Source organism: Talaromyces marneffei, chromosome 8 (genome assembly GCF_009556855.1).
Source record: "Talaromyces marneffei chromosome 8, complete sequence".
In the NCBI taxonomy this organism is placed as follows: Eukaryota; Fungi; Ascomycota; class Eurotiomycetes; order Eurotiales; family Trichocomaceae; genus Talaromyces; species Talaromyces marneffei.
Genome location: NC_072355.1, coordinates 1,214,138 through 1,232,273, shown reverse-complemented (window position 1 = coordinate 1,232,273; position 18,136 = coordinate 1,214,138). Strand labels below are relative to the sequence as shown.

General features: G+C 46.6%; 7 protein-coding genes across 7 annotated transcripts; 4 read left to right on the top strand and 3 right to left on the bottom strand.

Annotated features, from left to right (window-relative positions):
- Positions 1-368: 368 nt before the first annotated feature.
- EYB26_009794 (uncharacterized protein) lies at positions 369-2,419 on the bottom strand (the record flags this gene model as incomplete). Its single annotated transcript, XM_054269041.1, has 5 exons — positions 369-1,471; positions 1,531-1,652; positions 1,706-2,016; positions 2,074-2,103; positions 2,162-2,419. The coding sequence occupies 5 exons, from the start codon at positions 2,417-2,419 to the stop codon at positions 369-371; spliced, it is 1,824 nt and encodes a 607-aa protein (XP_054125016.1).
- A 2,485-nt stretch (positions 2,420-4,904) lies between these two features.
- On the top strand, positions 4,905-6,059 carry EYB26_009793 (uncharacterized protein; the record flags this gene model as incomplete). Its single annotated transcript, XM_054269040.1, has 4 exons — positions 4,905-4,945; positions 5,017-5,035; positions 5,105-5,969; positions 6,037-6,059. The coding sequence occupies 4 exons, from the start codon at positions 4,905-4,907 to the stop codon at positions 6,057-6,059; spliced, it is 948 nt and encodes a 315-aa protein (XP_054125015.1).
- Positions 6,060-6,107: 48 nt separating this feature from the next.
- EYB26_009792 (uncharacterized protein) lies at positions 6,108-7,233 on the bottom strand (the record flags this gene model as incomplete). Its single annotated transcript, XM_054269039.1, has 2 exons — positions 6,108-6,228; positions 6,299-7,233. 2 exons carry the CDS (start codon positions 7,231-7,233, stop codon positions 6,108-6,110), a joined length of 1,056 nt encoding a protein of 351 aa, XP_054125014.1.
- A 774-nt stretch (positions 7,234-8,007) lies between these two features.
- Positions 8,008-9,082, top strand: EYB26_009791 (uncharacterized protein; the record flags this gene model as incomplete). Its single annotated transcript, XM_054269038.1, has 5 exons — positions 8,008-8,087; positions 8,155-8,186; positions 8,248-8,297; positions 8,358-8,447; positions 8,525-9,082. 5 exons carry the CDS (start codon positions 8,008-8,010, stop codon positions 9,080-9,082), a joined length of 810 nt encoding a protein of 269 aa, XP_054125013.1.
- A 678-nt stretch (positions 9,083-9,760) lies between these two features.
- On the bottom strand, positions 9,761-11,137 carry EYB26_009790 (uncharacterized protein; the record flags this gene model as incomplete). The annotated part of the gene is made up of 8 exons (XM_054269037.1): positions 9,761-9,813; positions 9,887-9,913; positions 9,979-10,106; positions 10,179-10,285; positions 10,347-10,419; positions 10,483-10,544; positions 11,008-11,024; positions 11,113-11,137. The coding sequence occupies 8 exons, from the start codon at positions 11,135-11,137 to the stop codon at positions 9,761-9,763; spliced, it is 492 nt and encodes a 163-aa protein (XP_054125012.1).
- Positions 11,138-13,147: 2,010 nt separating this feature from the next.
- EYB26_009789 (uncharacterized protein) lies at positions 13,148-14,421 on the top strand (the record flags this gene model as incomplete). The annotated part of the gene is made up of 5 exons (XM_054269036.1): positions 13,148-13,157; positions 13,236-13,510; positions 13,563-13,632; positions 13,683-14,306; positions 14,369-14,421. 5 exons carry the CDS (start codon positions 13,148-13,150, stop codon positions 14,419-14,421), a joined length of 1,032 nt encoding a protein of 343 aa, XP_054125011.1.
- Positions 14,422-17,284: 2,863 nt separating this feature from the next.
- EYB26_009788 (uncharacterized protein) lies at positions 17,285-18,022 on the top strand (the record flags this gene model as incomplete). The annotated part of the gene is made up of 2 exons (XM_054269035.1): positions 17,285-17,338; positions 17,501-18,022. 2 exons carry the CDS (start codon positions 17,285-17,287, stop codon positions 18,020-18,022), a joined length of 576 nt encoding a protein of 191 aa, XP_054125010.1.
- Between the last annotated feature and the right edge of the window lie 114 nt (positions 18,023-18,136).

Sequence of the window (18,136 nt, the reverse complement as noted above, 5' to 3'; positions counted from 1 at the left end):
ATGCACTAGGTACATTGAATACGTAAAATCCTCGTAGTATCTGTCTTTAATGCATTTGAGAATGGACCGGGAGTATGAGAAATATAAACATCGGCAAGCCTGCCGTCCGAAAGCAGAGTCTAAATACATGCACGAAAATAAATTTGTCCCGAGAAACAAATGGTATATATATAAATAATATCCGAACCGAACGAAATGAAACATGATGAAAGGGTATATCATTGCCGAATCCATCGTGGGGTTCATGCGCTCCTTTTTGTAAGCTTTGTTGTGGCTTACCCCAAAATCTTTTATTTAAAGATATGTGATTAGTAGTATGTATGAGAAAGCAACTTAATATGCAAAAGCCGAGAAAAAAAGAAGAAAGTCTATACAGCCGATTTTGCCTCCTTTGCAGCCTTCTTGGCTGCAAGTATCTCCTGTCGCGCCTTTTCTTGTGCTTCCAACCCCGTCTTCGCAACGGCATGTGATCGATTCAACTCGACGCGACGAAGGAAGAAACTGATCGCAAAACCCACACCACCTAGCGCGGTATAATAGATCCACGCCCGACTGAGCGAAAAGGTAAATGTCGATTTGATGGCGGCCTGTTGAATGGCGGGGAGAGACTCAATAAGCGATTTATCACCACCGGAAAACGTGCTTGCGAATTTCGCGGCTGTCGCGGATCCGACGACGGTTTCGAGTTGTGGTATTTGTTGCGCGAGGACGTTTTGGTAGATGACACTACCGAGAACGATGCCAATGGCGGAGGCGAGTTGGCGCACAAAACCGAATGTGGCGGTTGCGACGGCCATGTCTGAGACATGAATGTTCGCTTGAAGGGCGACGAGGGGGGCTTGGAAATTAGGGCCAACGCCGGCTCCGGCGATGAGTTGGTAAATGATGATACGTGACCAGCTTGCGTACGGTTTGAGGTCAATAAAGAGTCCGAACCCAAGGGTCATGACGCCCATTCCTAGTGAGATGACTTCTTTGTAGCGGCCGGTCTTCCTGATGATGATTCCGATCATTGCGGAAGTAACTGACAAAGAAAGAACTTGCGGGAGCGTGTAGACACCGGAAAGAATTGGAGTTGCTAAGAGGACGGATTGGAAGTAGAGTGGTATATAGTAAGCGCCGGAGATGAAGACAGAGGCGTGACAGAAACACACGGCAAAGATCGCGAGGTTGTGACGATTCTTGAATAGTCGTAAAGGGATGATGGGGTACTTGGCGATTTTCCATTCAATTAGGAAGAAGATGCCGTAGGTCAAGATACCGAATACAATCAGGCAGATAGTCGTAGCCGAATTCCAGGGGTAGGTGACACCGCCGAATTCGAGTCCAAAAAGGAACATAAGTGTAGCGCCGATGCAAGTGACAACTCCCAGCCAGTCGATCGCTTTTAGACCATCTAGAAGACGAGTCTTTGGTGTGTGTACTTTGAGGAAGAAGGTTAAGATGGTTAGAGAGCAACCACCGACGGGTACTATCATCACCATAGTTAGTTTCGTGATATAGTGATGAAAAAGAATGACAAGAACGTACAGTTCAAGTAGAAGCACCATCGCCAGGTAACCTTGGTTGTCAAAGCACCACCAATGATTGGGCCAAGAGCTCCTGCAAGAGCCCAGGTCACACCGAAAAGACCGTAATACATGGGTCGTTCTCTGAAACTATGTCAGCCTCGCACGCCTGCCATGCTCTGAAGTTGAGAACATACCTGACACTGACTAAATCAGAAACAGTAATGTTTGCCAATACAATGATACCGCCACCGCCGCCACCCTGAATGGCTCGACCAGCAATATTCATAGCAAGACTATTGGACAAGGCACAAATAAGACTGCCCACCAAAAAGACAATGTTGGCTAGAATGATGACGGGCTTTCGGCCGAAAATGTCGCTCAGTTTTCCCCAAAAGGGGACAGAGGAAGCATTAGCTAAGAGATATGAAGATGCCATCCAGGAATAGCCGCCTTGAGTGGTATGGAAGTGAGCTGCCATGACTGGAAGGGCTGTTGAGATAATGGTCTAATATGCGTTAGAGGAAATCTAATGATTGTGACCGGGTGTTGTAATAGAACATACCATATCGAGAGCGGCTAAGAAAACCGTCAACTGTTCTCACGAGTTAATTACGAACTCTAATCATTGGCGCTGGCAAAGGAATACATACACATAATGCTCCCATGATAATGATCGTTTTGCTCTTGGTCAATTTGTGAGACTGGGACGTAACCGTCTGGGTGACGGCGTTCTCTTCGGGTACGGCATTGGGATCTCCAGCAGCAGGCGCCTCCTGCGTCTTCGTCTTCTCTATCTCTGCTGGCAAAGTCACGTCCACGGAGCTTGCATTGTTAGCTTCGAACGTCGTTCCCGAAGCACCTTCATCTTCCCGGAGCTGGTTTATGCCCGGTTCTGGTTTCTCTGGCATTTTGCTATATCTTTACCTTTTTTTTTTTCCACCTGTGCAGTCGCTTCAAGTGCTGTATGGAATCGCGCAAGAATCAAATTGAAGATTTTATGCTGAAGAAATGTGGTCGATATGTTGGGTATGTGTAAAACTGCTTGCAATATGATACCGGATCCCGTCTATACATTCAATGCTCGCTCAAAATGACTACCAAGACAATACGACTCGGGATAGAAGGCAAAAAGAGCGAAAGAGAAAAAAAAAAAATGTCGAGGCCGTGAACGAATACACAAACCTCTAGACAGCGAGAGAAGATGCCATTTCTAGATTGGAATGATGGCAATTGCTTATACGTACATGTATTCAAGAAGAAAAAGAAATGAAAGAAGGGGAAATGGAAAAAAGAGTTTGTCGCCATGTGGAGATTATCTCCGGATCTGAAAGCACCTAATAGTTTCCCGGTATAGTATCGTATAGTTTAATGGACTTGGACGACGGTAAATCCGGCCAGCGGTTCTCGACAATTGGGCTGAATACGGAGCATAGGTATGGATGAGTTAGTTAGTTATGAGTATTTATGACTCATCTCATCCTCGAGGGACATGTCTGACGACTTGCATCAAGGCGTGAACACATTAATAAGCGCTGCACAATTCGCCCCTCGATGAGGATCCGTTCTAGGCTTACTCTGCAGTACACTACTGCTGAGTCCCATACCGAAAGATACGAGTTGTGGTTAATTATTCGACATAAGCAGAATACGAGGTTACATATAAACCCAGCAACAGCCTTTTGACATGTTGGAATACCGACATTGGCTGAGTCCAAATCCAACTTGTGTCGAGGCAAGCATATTTTGACGCCGCCTGTGTAACGGTGTAACTGGGATGCCCAAAGTTACACTAACAATTCTCCGCGTGACATGCATTTGCATACGCGTAATTTACGCATGATTCGGCAAGTTTTTTTTTCTCCGCGAAAGCTTGTCCAGTTCCGTTAAGTCCGACCACTCACGGCGCTCGCTGCAAAACTACCCTTTGCCAATCATCAGAACCGACTCGAACGGAGCTCGGAGATTCCCGATTCCCCTGTGTACACTTCCACGGTTTGTTATCCTCAGGGCTTGTCGTGTCTTCTAAAACTGTCCAAAACACCACAGACATCACTGTAGCATTAGTTATGACTGAAACATGGTTATGTAATTGCTCCACGCAGCTTTGCATATTGCATACTGAAAACTAGCTCTTGTTTGGGGAGTGACAAAGCTGCAGCTGGGACAACGAAAAAGACATCGAGTTTAGTAAGGAACATATACTATGTATAACTAGTTATATACCTTAACCATGGTACATTATACATAGGTAACGGGTTCTAGAAGATTTCCGAATTAGTGCGGTTCCGATGCCCTACTATGTAGTGTTGAGATTAACATAGGAGACAAACACTACTTCAGCGGGTAGGTGCGTGTTTTGATGCTTTTGTTTAATAAATCACCAAATATCCTGCCTTTTAGAAGGACCTCTCATGGAACAGTTCGGCTAAAGACACAGCGGTTGGAGGCTGCGACCTGATAACGCGAAACTCACTTTCCCTTTCAGTCTCTAGCTATCGTCTTTCCTCTTAGTAGATTCACAGGACGTGGGTATACATAATCAAACTTGCAATTCAGGGGCATCTTCCGCGCTCTTCGTGTTCTGGCCCGTTAGAGCTTAACGTTAGAGGTGATGCAATCTGTGATGACAACATGTTCTCCTTGACGGAAACGTCATTAATGGCAACCGGCAAGTCAATGAACAATATTAAGTCAGCCCAACGCTTTCATTTTCGAGGTGCAGTCGACCTACACGCTGAAGCTTGCGGGAGGTAGGCTTCAAATATTAGCTCCAGCTAGCTCAGTTGATACGTATACGGCTCTTGGTGAAGCAGCCTGGAGACTTCTTCAGCCGCACCCATTCTTCAAGGCGCATATGGGTATGGGCGTGTAGGCATTTTGTCGAGGAACATTGGCTAGTAAGATGCTGTGTTTCTGCTCTTCATGTTCATTGATTTGAAGCACGCTTGATCAATCTTGAGGGAGAAGTGAGGTGTATGGCACCTGAGGGCGGCTGTGATTGGGCTTTATAAAAAGAAAGCATCGCCCGACACGCCCGGGCTGAGCCCCGCCAAGGAGGTGGGGCCTTAGGCCATTTGACTCCTCCAAAATCGTCATATCTCTCCTTTCTCCTCTTTACTCCCATAATACTCTTGAATTGTAAGATCCTAACATCGTCCTGACAAGCTATTCCAGTCTACTGAAGATAGCCGATCGTCAACCCTCTTAAACCTCCCGCCACCCCGTCGATGGAGTGAATGAGCCCCTGATTAGGCTGCAGGATATCAAAGAGTTTTGCTTAAAGCTCGAATCAAGCAGAGCCGCTCAGTCAGCAGTTAATCTACTCGTACACGCCACCCAATTATACGTCAACCCAAAAGATCGATTCTTCAGTGCGACTGAAAGGCCGTCGCAATGGCCTACAGTCAGAAATTCAATCCCGATGCGCTACCAGCGTACGAGCAACCCCAATCCAATGTCGATGCAAGTATATGAGTATGAGGCTGATTATATTGTGACCATCTAGACACATAGAGCCTGACAAGGTACGCCGAAAACCACGCCGCGACTTACCAGCTCCATTCGAGCATAGCTAACTCGAGCTAAATCTACAGGCCGCTGAACTATTAGCCAATGCGCAAACTAGGCCTCAACTACAAAGGCCTCCACCTCCCCCGAAAGCAAACTCACCCGGCGGTGGCATGCCGCCACGCAGAACACCACCGACCGGAACCTCACCACATCCTGCACCCCTCAACTTCGTGAGCCGACCACATCCTGCAGAAGGCGGCGGCGCCGCGTCACGACTTCATTCACCTCCTCCCGCAAATTATGGACATGGCCCTCGTCCTAGTCCGAACGCCATGAGCCGTCCAAATCAACATTCCCAGCCTTCATTATCACCCGGTCCTCCGCCACCAGGGCCCATGTCGGACAACCCTCAACAATTGCGCCCTTTATTCTACGCCGCAAATATATCCAGAACAGGCGCCTTGACAGAATCCGAACTCGGCTCGGCATTGGTGAATGGCGACTACACACACTTCGACCCCAACACCGTCAAGACCATGGTGCGCATGTTCGACCGCAACGGCGACGGTGTAATCCATTTTGATGAGTTTGTGTCTCTGTGGCGCTTTCTCGCCGCATGGAGAGAGCTCTTTGATCGATTCGACGAAGACCGAAGTGGGAAGATCAGTTTGGAGGAATTTGAAAAGGCGCTTGTTGCGTTTGGATACAGACTCAGTCGCACATTCGTGCGGGTGCTGTTCACAACATTTGAGGCGAAAGGGAGACGGCGCGCCGGCTCAATAACGGCGGCACCGTATCCTGGAGGTGGCGGTGGAGGAGGAAGGGGGATGAGTTTTGATTTGTTTGTGCAGGCGTGCATCAGCCTGAAGAGAATGACAGATGTTTTCAAGCGGTATGATGATGATCGGGATGGGTATATAACGCTCAGTTTTGAGGAGTTTTTGACGGGTGAGTTTTTTTTCCCCCCGTCGTCTCAACTTTTGAGTGGAAATAAGCTAACATCTTCTTGCTATAGAGGTTTTGAGTTTGCTGGATTAGAATTGTATATATATACTAGTATACCCAAGAATGAGATACCACAGCATTTTACCGGAGGTTGAATGGCACATTGTACTTTGAAGCCTGCTCCTTGAGCACATCCAGAATCTCACTCCAAGCCTGATCTTTTAGTGCTTTCCCTTCCTTCCCTAGAAGAGTTCCCGTCTCACTACAACAACGAGTCAACCGGTCAACCCATGTTCACAGCCCCTCATACATTTCGGGAGGGAAGCACTTACTCAAATAACCCATCTCCCTTCCACATCCTGCCATGAGACTCATACCCCTGCACACAAGCACTAACCACAACCCTGCCCCCAACTTCAGCGGACCGCGCGAACAACCAATTAAACACCCCCGCAGCCCATCGCTCATACCAATGAGCCGTGTATTGCCGGCCCAGGGCAGAAGCACACAACCCCGGTTTGACAGTGTTGATAATCACATTGAGACTTCCGTTGGGATTGATAGTTTGCTCCGCCATGCAGCGGGATGTGTATTCGAGGAGGAGTTTTGAGATTTCGTATTTTTGGCGTGTTGATGGTTGGGTTATGTATTCGAGGAGCGCATGAGAGGGAGACGAAGAAGAAGACGATGATGAGAAAGAAGATGGCGGGAGAAGATCTTTCTGTCTGACTTGTACGGCGGTGCCACTGGACACAATAACCAGATGCGGTACGTCGCTCTCCGCTACTACCTCGTTGTTGCTCTGCTGTTGAAGTGTAGGGAGTAATAACCCCGCAAGCAACGCAGTCGAAAGCGTATTAACCTGCAAGGTATCCTCCCACCCATCTTCGGTAAGCGTATAGTCGCGATGCATAATCCCGGCATTCAGAACAACAACATCCAACTTTCGACCATTCAACTCGGAATTGACGCGCGACGCAAACTCGACGACGCTCTGGAAAGAGCTCATGTCCAGTGGCAATACCGTCACAACACCGACACGGCCGGCGCGACTTTCTAGTTCATTCTTGGCTTGTTGGCCGCGCGCATGATCGCGGCTGCTGATTATGAGTGATGAGACGCCCTGTTGGAGGAATTTGAGGGATGCTTCGAATCCGAGGCCGGATGTGGCGCCGGTGATGACGATGGTTTTGCCGTGGAAGGAGATATGGGAGAAGTCGGGTGGTGGGTTGTGTTTGTCGTGATAGAGTCTGTAGAGGCCTGCCATTTTGTCTAGGTCTAGTTTCGGCGATGTCTCGGTATGGAACGAAATCCTTTCTCGTCAATAGATCCAATGGTGCTCGACTGTATGCGGTCAGATCAAATTGGCACAAGAGAATTGTCGCAACGGTGAAGACATATCTGCTTTTCTTGTATCTCCTATATTCAGAAATCCGATTGGGATATGTTATTAGTTAGCAGATCGGCAATAAAGATGGGTGTCAATCAATCCAGCTCTGAACATTTTGAGGTTGTACGTAACTGGTACTACGAATAGAGCGATGCGATAAACATCTTATCGATAACGGCGCGAACAAACAATGCAAACAGCGCCGCGGATACCTATCGTAGTAGAGCCTGAGGCCACCAGCCAACAAGTACAACGAAGCACGACATCGTCACATGAAGTCGAGAACCAAGATATAAATCAAGAGGCAGCTTTCGTTACATATACGTGTACACAAAGCCATTGATTTGTAATCTACCTATAAAAAAATTGTACGTACTGGGCCGAATTTGTCCTACTGTGACTTCTCTCCTGTGGTAGTAAGTCTCTTACGTGCGCGACAAGATTTGAACTAATGTTTCAATAGATTTATTATGAGACTTTGAGTCGGATGATACACACAATCTCCAGACTCTGGACCTATTCGTAATATTCATTATATGAGTTCAGCGGGGTGCACTAGACCAACATAAAAACCTACCTAGGTGTCTATCAAGTTGAGGTGCCTAGATTTAGCCGAATTACCAAGATTTATTTATTAGAAGAGGGAGCGAAATGACCAACCAAATCTCCCGCGACGGCCGGACATGGAAAGAGCATTTCCCAGAAGGTGATCTCTGGGTCTTTGGTTATGGGCAAGTTTATCAACGGCATCAAGCATTACACACTTCATGACGGTGCATAGTACTAACAGTATGGTAGAAGTCTGATATGGAAACCACCTCCTCATTTTGGTTTGTCCTTGAAAATACATATACTATCACCGAATATGGACTTGGCTAACAGTGCACACAGACAAACGGGTCCCCGGATATATTAGTGGATATGTGCGACGGTTCTGGCAGGTATGTTTTCCCTTAGTTCTCTCAATATATCAAACTGAACTGACCACCCCCCTCACGCAGGCCAGCACCGATCATCGCGGGACGCCGGAACGACCGGGGCGAGTGGTGACGGTTATTGAGAAGTCGTTTTGGGAGACGTTGGATGATCCGGTGAGCGATAAAGCCTTCACGGAAATGCAATTAGACAAATTGTGAGACTATACTAACGAATGGAAAAAAAAAAAAAGCACAAAACCCTCGAATCATCCAACTCATCAACCGTCTGGGGTGCCGCATACCACATCCCTGCCTCTCATGCAGAAGAGGTGCACGACTATCTCGACGTTAGGGAAATAGATGGTTATACAGTGCATTACACACCTTTCTATGCAGTGAGGCCCAAAGACGAGCAGCCGCCATCACAACACCAGCAATCACCACTGTCCGAACTCCTGCCTACCTCATCCAAACCCATCACTTGCATGGTCTACATCGGCCAACCGACAAACCCTCAATTCCTGCGTGACCCGGCCGAGCGCCACCCTGCCTCTGTGGCAGAAGTGATTAGTCGAGGGGTAGGGCAAAGTGGACGGAATCCAGAGTATTTGTATCTTTTGGAAAAGGCGCTGGAGGGTTTGGGATTGGGCCTTGCCGATGGCCATGTAACGGATTTGGTGAGGAGGGTGAAGGCGATTGAGGGTCTGCATGATCGGAAATGGGAGGCGGACGAGGAGGAAGAACGTGCGGAGAAGGAGGTAGAGATAAATATTGCTGGGGGAGGCGGTACAGTGGATGCTATAGAATAGTAGACCGACTGTAAATAGAAATAGAATAGGCGGGCGAATGTGGTACACGCACGCACACACACACACACACACACACACACACACACACACACACACACACACACACACACAAAACATGAAAGGGCATATGACCAAGTACGTACATTACACACCCATACAAGGCCTAATACAAAATATCATCAATCAAACCAAATCGTTATCCCATCCATCTAAGCAGTATGTTAAGTTATTGACACACACAAGACAGAGCAGACAGAACAAGACAAGACGAGACAAGACGAGGCAAAGAACAACATAAGAAATACACATCATTGAATAAACGAGATTCAAACGCTTCGAAGAATAGAAGAAGCATCATGAAATAATAACAGGTTCGAGTTCGCATGAGCGAGGCAATCATCTAATTTTGCTTTAATCAAAACAGCCATTGAAAAGAAGACATAATCCATGAAAATTTCGATCATTTCGCCCACGTTAGTCAAACAATTGTCCATCACATAATGTTTCTTCTCGTCAGTTTCCTCATTATTCATTCATAAGATTGTTGCTTTTTTTTCAGTTTAGTTGTTTGGAGGAAGAAAGGAAAAAGGAAATGGTGGTTCGGTTCGGCGTGCAGGTGAATTCGAAGGAATCGACTCAAGCAATTGTAACAGACTCGACCCGAACTGTTCAAATTGCTTAGGCAGGACCTTGTCCTCCCTGGCCTTGGTATTGGTTGCCGCCACCCCAGCCTATGTAACTCGTCCATCAGTATTGGAATCATTCTGAATACGCTCTTAGGGTTATAGTAAAGTAAAATCTCACCTCCATGACCACCGTAGCCGCCACCGCCTAATAGAGTTTCGATTAGTCTCGATTGAAAAGTGGTTTAGATGCCAGAGTGATAGAGAACTTACTGTAGCCTCCACGGTTGTTACCACCCTCGAAACGGTTGTATCCTCCACGACCGTGGAAACCGCCCTCGTTTCCGCGCGAACTGGCGTTGTTGGATGCTCGGTCGACTCGAATGACACGTCCATCGAAGCTGTCATCAGCCAGTCAGAAAAAAAAAAATCCCAAACAGGATCTGATGCTAGAGGATCTGGTCGTCACTCACTCCTGGTTGTTCATGCCTTCAATTGCAGCGTCGGCCTCGGCATCAGTTGAGAAGCGCACGAATCCAAATCCACGGCTGCGGTTAGTATCCCGGTCCTTGATGACGATCTGTTCGAAATTTTGTCAATGATGTGTCTATATTTTAACTTTCAAAAGTAATGTAACTTACGGCTTCTTCGATTGTGCCAAACTTCTCAAATCCCGAACGCAGGGTGTCGTCCGTGGTGTGCCATGCTAGGCCACTGTATCACTTATTAATCTAGGGCCACGGTGGTGATCGACAAGACGCGATAAGAAGAACTCACCCAATGAATAACTTGGCCATTTCGTTGGAAGGGTCGGTTGTTGGGGAGAAAGTAGTAGGTCGCTGCGATATCACACACACCAAGGGTCAACCAATTTTGATGGGCAGAGGGAGAGAAAAAATTAAATATGATGTAAAGAAGTGAAATAATGGCGCGATAAGAAATTACATCAAAAGAAGAAGCACTAAGGTCGTAAATGATGTCGAATTATCAGATTCTATCTGCCTTCGAGATCACTAAAGTGGCTCAAATTCTTGCAAGACACATAGTAAAGTGAAAAAAGAAGAGAAGAGAAGAGAAAAGAAAAGAAAGAAAAGAAAAGAAAGAAAAGAAAAGAAAACACCGGAAATACAAGCTGAATGTAAAGGAAAAATGCGCTCGACTTCAGTTCAGACGATGAGCCGAAAAGCAAACGATGTTTGTTTGCGGGTTTGATAATCGGCAATTGGGAATCACTGTTCTTTGTCGCGAGGGGTAGATGTCATAAAAAAAGATAAAGAAAGGCGATGCCATGGAATGACTTACACTGCGCGCTTCTCGTTCTGTTGAAATCAAAAGATAAGATCAAGAAAGCAAAGGTTGTACGGAGTAAAGAGAGGATGCGTTGTTGGGGGGGCTAGAACCACTGACTCGAGAGGGGTTGTGGAAGGAACATGCACAGAGCTAGATTGCACCAGGCAAAGATAAAAATGTAGGACTAACACTTAGTCAACTAAGTCAGGGCACCAGGCCGGGTTTATAATAATAACATAAATTGGTTAGCGTCTTATGGAGCTAAGCTGCTATACGATTGCTCCAAATCCAACACCAACGGGCATACACCAGCGCCGAGTTCACTGGAGGAGTCCGATACGCTAGTTCGGTGAGTTGATTCTTTCCACTGTTCAGGAAGACGATTCTGTCCTCTGTTTTAATTGAGTTAATGGGCCAACTAATTTGGCGCTAGACGATTCTTCCCACTATTTATTAGTCCGGATCTCAAGGAGGGGTAGGCCGTTATGCATCGATGCGGTTCACTTTGAGGGCCGGAGACGGACTATTGATGCATGTTGTGCGAGGGAAACTGAGGATTATTAATATGCGTCCTCAATTATGGAATCTGTTTTGTGCGATTCTGGAATCCTAGATAGTTAGCATTAAACGAAAGATATCGTATGGCCCATGTGACATTCGCTCAAACACGGGGTCGGATTGTCGATAAGCTTTGATTGATGAACATCCGAGGACCCTAGGCTTGCTGACTGGCCAGTGGCCACCTATGCCTACCCAAATTGCATAGTAGTATACGTACCGAACCACTGTTAGTGCGGAAAAGAATACAGAACAAGGCTGAAAGCACGTTCTGGTACGTAGCCAAAAGACTCTGAGCAGTGTCTGACGGGCCGGTCGGGCTTGAAAAACGCGTGTTCGGTAAAGCTCTAGTGAAACTAAGTCGTCTAGTCTCATCACCATTCCTTTTCAGGATAGGGCGTCGAATGTGAGACAGAGTCACAAAGACCACCTCCGCAGTCCGACGAATGGCATGCATCAAGCATCGCGCCTGGCCATAGCTCCCGATTTCACCCTCGCGAAAGAACGACTTAACATACCGGCGAGCTGTGACTGTTGCCTTGGGCATGAAACGAGAAGAGGGGCTGTCATCTACTTAATTATTCTCTCGCTGATTTTATGCCACTTTCTGCTGGGTCGCTGGTACACCTTCCTGCAATCCAAGGTACCTGTGGCAACCATCCTTTGATCAATTTGGCGAACGATCCTGTCAGATTTGGATATCATTTAGCCAGTGCGCCCGCAATGCGCCACAAGCTCCGCATTGCAGTGGGGGGAACAGAGTTTGGTCCAATAATAAAGGGGAATGGTGTGATGTGATGAGCTTGCTGCGTGGAATCCGTTGGCGTCCAATCCAGCTCAGGCCGCTGCATATGAATAACGACAAAAATGGCTTAATGCTTACGGGTAGGCCATTGTGTGGGTGGTACTACCACGGGGTTTTCAACCCGACCTCGCCCGTCTGGAGCGACGCGGACAGGTCCACCACGCAAACTATGTAAAGGAATGTACCTATGTGCGGAGCAGCGGACAAGCCAGACATCATAACGAAGTGCTTGTGCTGGTTACGGTGATCTTTCCCGTTTGTGAGATTCTGTGAAACCTGAGGGTTGCTGAGATGGATTGAAGTTATTGACGATATCCGAGATTGCGACATCCCGAATGGAGAAAGAGAGATCACGAAAGGTCAAAGCTGACTAGATGTTGGGAGGAGATGTGACGGTAATGAAAGCAATGAAAATCGACGAGATGTTTCGACGACAGAAAAGGAAGCCACGATGCCGGCAGATCCCGTGACCTGATCGTGACTTGCTCAACAGAAGGAACGAACAGTCGCCCTTTCCTCTTGGACCCGTGCACCTTCTCTTTTCGTCCTCAGCGAGATCTCCCTTCGAACTTGCCTCATGGCTAGTTTTTTCAAAAATAGCGGGCTTCGTGGTCAAGGTTGCCAGAGAGAGTGGCCAATGCTGTCACTGCATACAAACGAGATGGTCGAGCGTAGTATGAAATCGTGTGCTTGCGTATACGGTTCCAGCTGGATTGTTTGGCAGAACTTCTTCGGTCGCAGACAGGGCTGTTGACATTGCTCTTATACGAGAGTTGAACACATTGCAAAATGGTACAAGGTATTTCTCGACATTCATTTGTCTGGCTTGGCTTGGGCAGAGTATTGGAACAAGCAACGTTCTAACTGTGTCATAAAGGGTGTCTCTCGCGCGAGATCGAATGCGATCCAGTGTCCGAAACAAACAGTCGCAACATGCAAAGAGCTCCAGCCAGACAGGGTCATTCGTATGAAAAACGGCCCAGACGAAGAACCAAAGCAGACCGATATGAACCCTACAAGGAGATTTCCGTCTCCGAGCAAGGCTCCCCTCGACCAAAACACTCTCAGAATAATGTAACCGTGATTAAACGAAACGACTCTAGATTGGCTCAAAAGTTCTGTGCTAAGAATGTCAGGACAGGACGATTGACTGTGAGGCGACCCCCGAGGATGACCATGGGAAGAAAAGCTGATCCTAGATAAGTTGACTTCGAACGAGAATCTGGGTATCTTCAAAAAAGGCAAAACATCATCACCCGTCAGCTGCGTAAAAGGTAGTTCCCAGATTAACTTGTCTCTGTCATATAATTGACCTTGCATATAGTGTCGTATCCCAATTTCTCGGAACTCCAATTTCTTGCGAAAGACCCACAAGCTGCAATACCAGAAGAGGAAGTTCAAGCGTCTCTTTATTCAGAAAAGCACGGACTGAAATCAAATGCAGGCTCTACTGATGCATTAATTGAGGGAGAACTCTTTAAGGTGCTCAGTGACTGTCACGAGCTGAGCGTTCCGTACGAGGAGTATGTTCCAAGATATCCAAATAGCCGATTTATTTCATTCCAGAACCTGAAAGACCTATGCATGGAAACGGATAACATGTGGTCAGCGAGGAAGGAAAAACATGTGTTCGATCATGCGATTGGCGATGACATTCAGAGCTTGAACGATGCACCTTCCTGTTACACGAGGATTGAGGATGCGTACTATACTACCCCTGAACGCAACGCCGCAAAAAAATCAAGACAACGAGAAGATATGTTCGATATGCTCCTGGAATTGGCTGGAAACTTTGATGAGGACGTGCAGTTGAAAGTCCTAGCTGAACTAGTTGAACCTTGCGCCGACGGATACGAGCTGCAAGCAGCTGGTCGTACAAATTATCCACACGACATGGAAGATATTGATTCTAATTATGCATACAATGTACCACATATGCTTGAAGAAGGTTGCGGGGGTTCCACCACCATGAAACAAGGAGGACATTGGGCCAGTTCTAACACTGCGCAGAGACGATACGACGACAGCATGGTACCGATTGGATACAATATTCGGGATTATAGAGGTATGGAGAAGGGGGCCAGGGTAAAGGTTTCTACATTGGGTATTTCATCTATCCTTGACGACAGACAATTTCAATTTCCCCAGACGCCGACACCGACCCTGACCACCACGCACATACCCGTTTACGCCGCTGCACAAAACCAACAGACGAATACAACACCATTTAGACATTTTTGGAGATGCAATAAACTCTATTGAATGACTGGTATGGATTTTGGTTTCTTGCTGCATTATTAGGACGCTTTGGCCATGAAGCGTAGAGGTCGATAGTGGTTTACAATTCGAGTCATGTTCCTCAAAACAATCGTGTGGCTATCGTCGTGTAACACCACCTTAGATTAGAGACTAGACTTGGTAGTTGGGCACCCTGTTCAAGTGATGGTGCCGTATTTACCGATTCTTTCCCTCCATTCTTCATGATGAGTAGTAGTAAGCTGCTCTCCGAATAAAAGCGACTACTCACATCTCAAATTTGGGAACATCATCGAGTCTCTACTACCCATACAGGCACTCATCCACGGAAAAGACCGGAAGGGATAAAATGTAATGCAGTTTCTCCACCAAGCCTACAGCCATGCAGTAGAACACGGGAAATATCAGTCTCGGGAATCTAAGAGGTCACCCACTGTGCTGGGAAAGACTAGTATATGCGTGTAACTGACCATATCATGCCAGTATTTTTACGCACATAGCAACTAAGTGGACTTCACGATGCACTTGATGCATCGACTGACCAGCCGGAACAAAGCGATCGTTCCCCGAGTTAGGACCCGAGCCCTTGGGCTCGACTTCATCTTTTGGTTTTGCGGGATAAATTACTTTTTTTTATTTGTTTTTGAAAAAGAAACGAGAAGGAAGTTGCTTCTTGTCAAAGAGACATTTTCTAGAAGTCTTGCGTTGCTAGTGTGCATGCCGAAAAGGCCCGTTCGTCCTACAGACAGGCTGGAACATCAGTTATCTTTAACAACAACATTTAGCTACTGCAACTATGAAACCACCACGGTACTGAGGACCATCCGCTTCTGGAAACTACACTTTCAAAAAGAAAACTACGAAAAAACAAAAGATATTGACGCGATATGCGCTCACTATGTTCTATAATAGATTATGCATATCTTCATGGACCACCAAAGGTCCGATCACCTCAGCTAGATCCTTCTTCCCTCTTGTTTTTCAGCTGAGGTTCTGTTCTCTCTTCATTTCGTGAGGTCTGCAAAAGTGCTGTTGCATCCTGACCTGTGGAACCCCAAAAGCGACTGTGTCTCCTAAACTTCCTTGAAGACTGTCTGATGTGGGGTGAGTACATTCCCATTATGATAGATTCGTCAACAAGAAAACAAAGAAAAATGGAAAAGAAAAAAAAAAGCAAACGGAACTTACCTGCAGCTCATTCAATAGTTAGTCATGCCGGTTGCCGTCTTCCAGGGGTATTGATAATACCCCGAAACTATAACAACGGCATGTTTAATCTGTCTCGCAATGATTGATGACAGTCCCAAAATTGAAGAAATCCAGCTGAATGGTAAGCACTTTCATTGCATCACTAGTCAACCCATATCTGCACCTCAGTCAATTCTCCCGCAGAAAAACTTGTTCCGATCAGGGGAGACTTGCCCGGATGAGGAAGTAGCTCTCTCTCTCTCTCTCTCTCTCTCTACTGTGAATGCCGCGTTCGGAAGACGGGCGTTTTCTTGACACCTTGTTCCAATCTTCAGTGCGTTTCTAGATTCGTTAATCTATTGGATACTTAGGTGCATACCTTCGTAAATGAGCCCGAGGCAGTGGTTCCGGCACCCTGGCAGCGTGACTTTCTTTTTCTATGGTGTCTCCACATACCTAGATAGGTATCTTTGATACTTGATCTTGCAACGATCTCGTACAACTGAAATTGATTTTTCTAGGGGGGGGAGGTAGTGTCCTTATCGAGGAAATTTGATTACTTACATGGTTGGCAACGATGATGGCTAGATACATGCCTAACGTATGAAATCTAATCCATGAAAAGAGCGGTGGGAAAGAGCCTCATAGTAAATACTATAACTAACAATCCATGTCATACCTACTATCCATCTTGTAAATTGACAAGGTGTACGTGTACTTACACAGCCTAGAACTATCTAAATTCATTCAACCAATTGCAAAAAGCTGGTCCACATCGGGAAACTGAAGCAGGATCTGTGTGTTTACTATTTTATGTACTCTATGCAGCTAAAGATTCCATAAACCCACCTGAGGTTAGTTACGAAGGATCGGTAGAGCCCCCTGACCCAGACTACTGGGTTGCTCTGAAGGTGCAGCTAGTTATTAGCAAAGGTCTGCTGTGCCTGCAGACTGTTAACCTATCCACTCTGTCAAAGCATTTTCCTACGGCCAGGGGGGGCATGTAAGTTGACTACTCTATCTAGTATCTATAGTCGGTGTCCACGAGATGCAGTCAGTCAGTCAGTCTCGTCGGTCGTGCATGACCTAGATACTTGCCTACGTACATGGTGATGATTTGGAATTTACGTGGCAGGAGTATTCTCATTTCTTTTCTTCTGCCAGATCTGGATAGACGTCACCCAGCCGAGGGTTGGGCGAGAGGAATAAAAGTATTTAAGATTTCATTCTCCTCTTTAATAAAAAAGACAAAATCAAAGAAATTGTGAAAGTTCACCACAGTCTAGCAAGAAGTGCGCAACGACAGATATTCTTTTCTATTCTCTCTTCTTCTTTTCTGAATTCAGTGGCTTGGCAGAATTAGTTAGCATACATCCTTCTGTAACTTGCAGAGCAGAGCCGCATCGGACAGTCATACATCAGTGGTCCCTTTTCTCAACTTCGCACGAGTTTTGTGTGTCTGTTGCTATTCAGTCACATACAATGACGCCTCTAACAGCAAAAGCGTTATCTGACCAAGAAGAGTTCTATTCTCGAGTATGTTATGCTGCCTGCCAACTTTTTTCCTTTGTTTTTTCCCTTTTGCTCGGGAGGATTTCCGTGGTCTTATTTTCTTTTTTCCCCATCCGTGTGACAACCCGTCTCCGCACTCGCATTCTATCAGGAGATTTAAGATCTGACAAGGAACAACCCAAACAGAAACGGGTGGAAATCGTACAGTCGCACGCCGTCAATGTCATACACGAGGAACAAGTCCAAAAGTACTTTTCGCAACGCGGGATGGAAGAGGGACATGATATTATGAATGGACAGGGGGCAAGGGTTCTCGGACAAGGTGTAAATACTGGTACTACCAGTGGAAGCGGTGGTGGTGGTGGTATGAGCAGGGATACTACGATCCGACGAGAGGCTAGTCCGCGTGACAACAACGAAGATCTACAGAATTCACTCAAAATGTTCGCGCCGCGACAGCCGCCACCACGGGGACATGAACAACCCTACGAAGCGACCGGAGCAACGCCATTGGAACGGTACCTGACGCCGGGAGACTTGAACGAAGTATCCTACATGCGGAAACCTGTTATGATGCAGGCACGGTGCTACGGCGATATGGGTAGTGTCGAGATTCGAGCACATCAAGCGCAGGTGTTGGTGGACAAGACGACCAGAGAGGGACAGACTGCAAAGGGGAGTACGCGTGATGGATTTGTCTACAAGTGAATTTGTTTATCTATGTATCTACTCGGTCGTTGGATAGAAACAGGCCCTTTGTTTAGTTAGGGCTATGATACACAGTGGAGACAAGTGGATCATAACGTTAAGGTTGACGGCGGG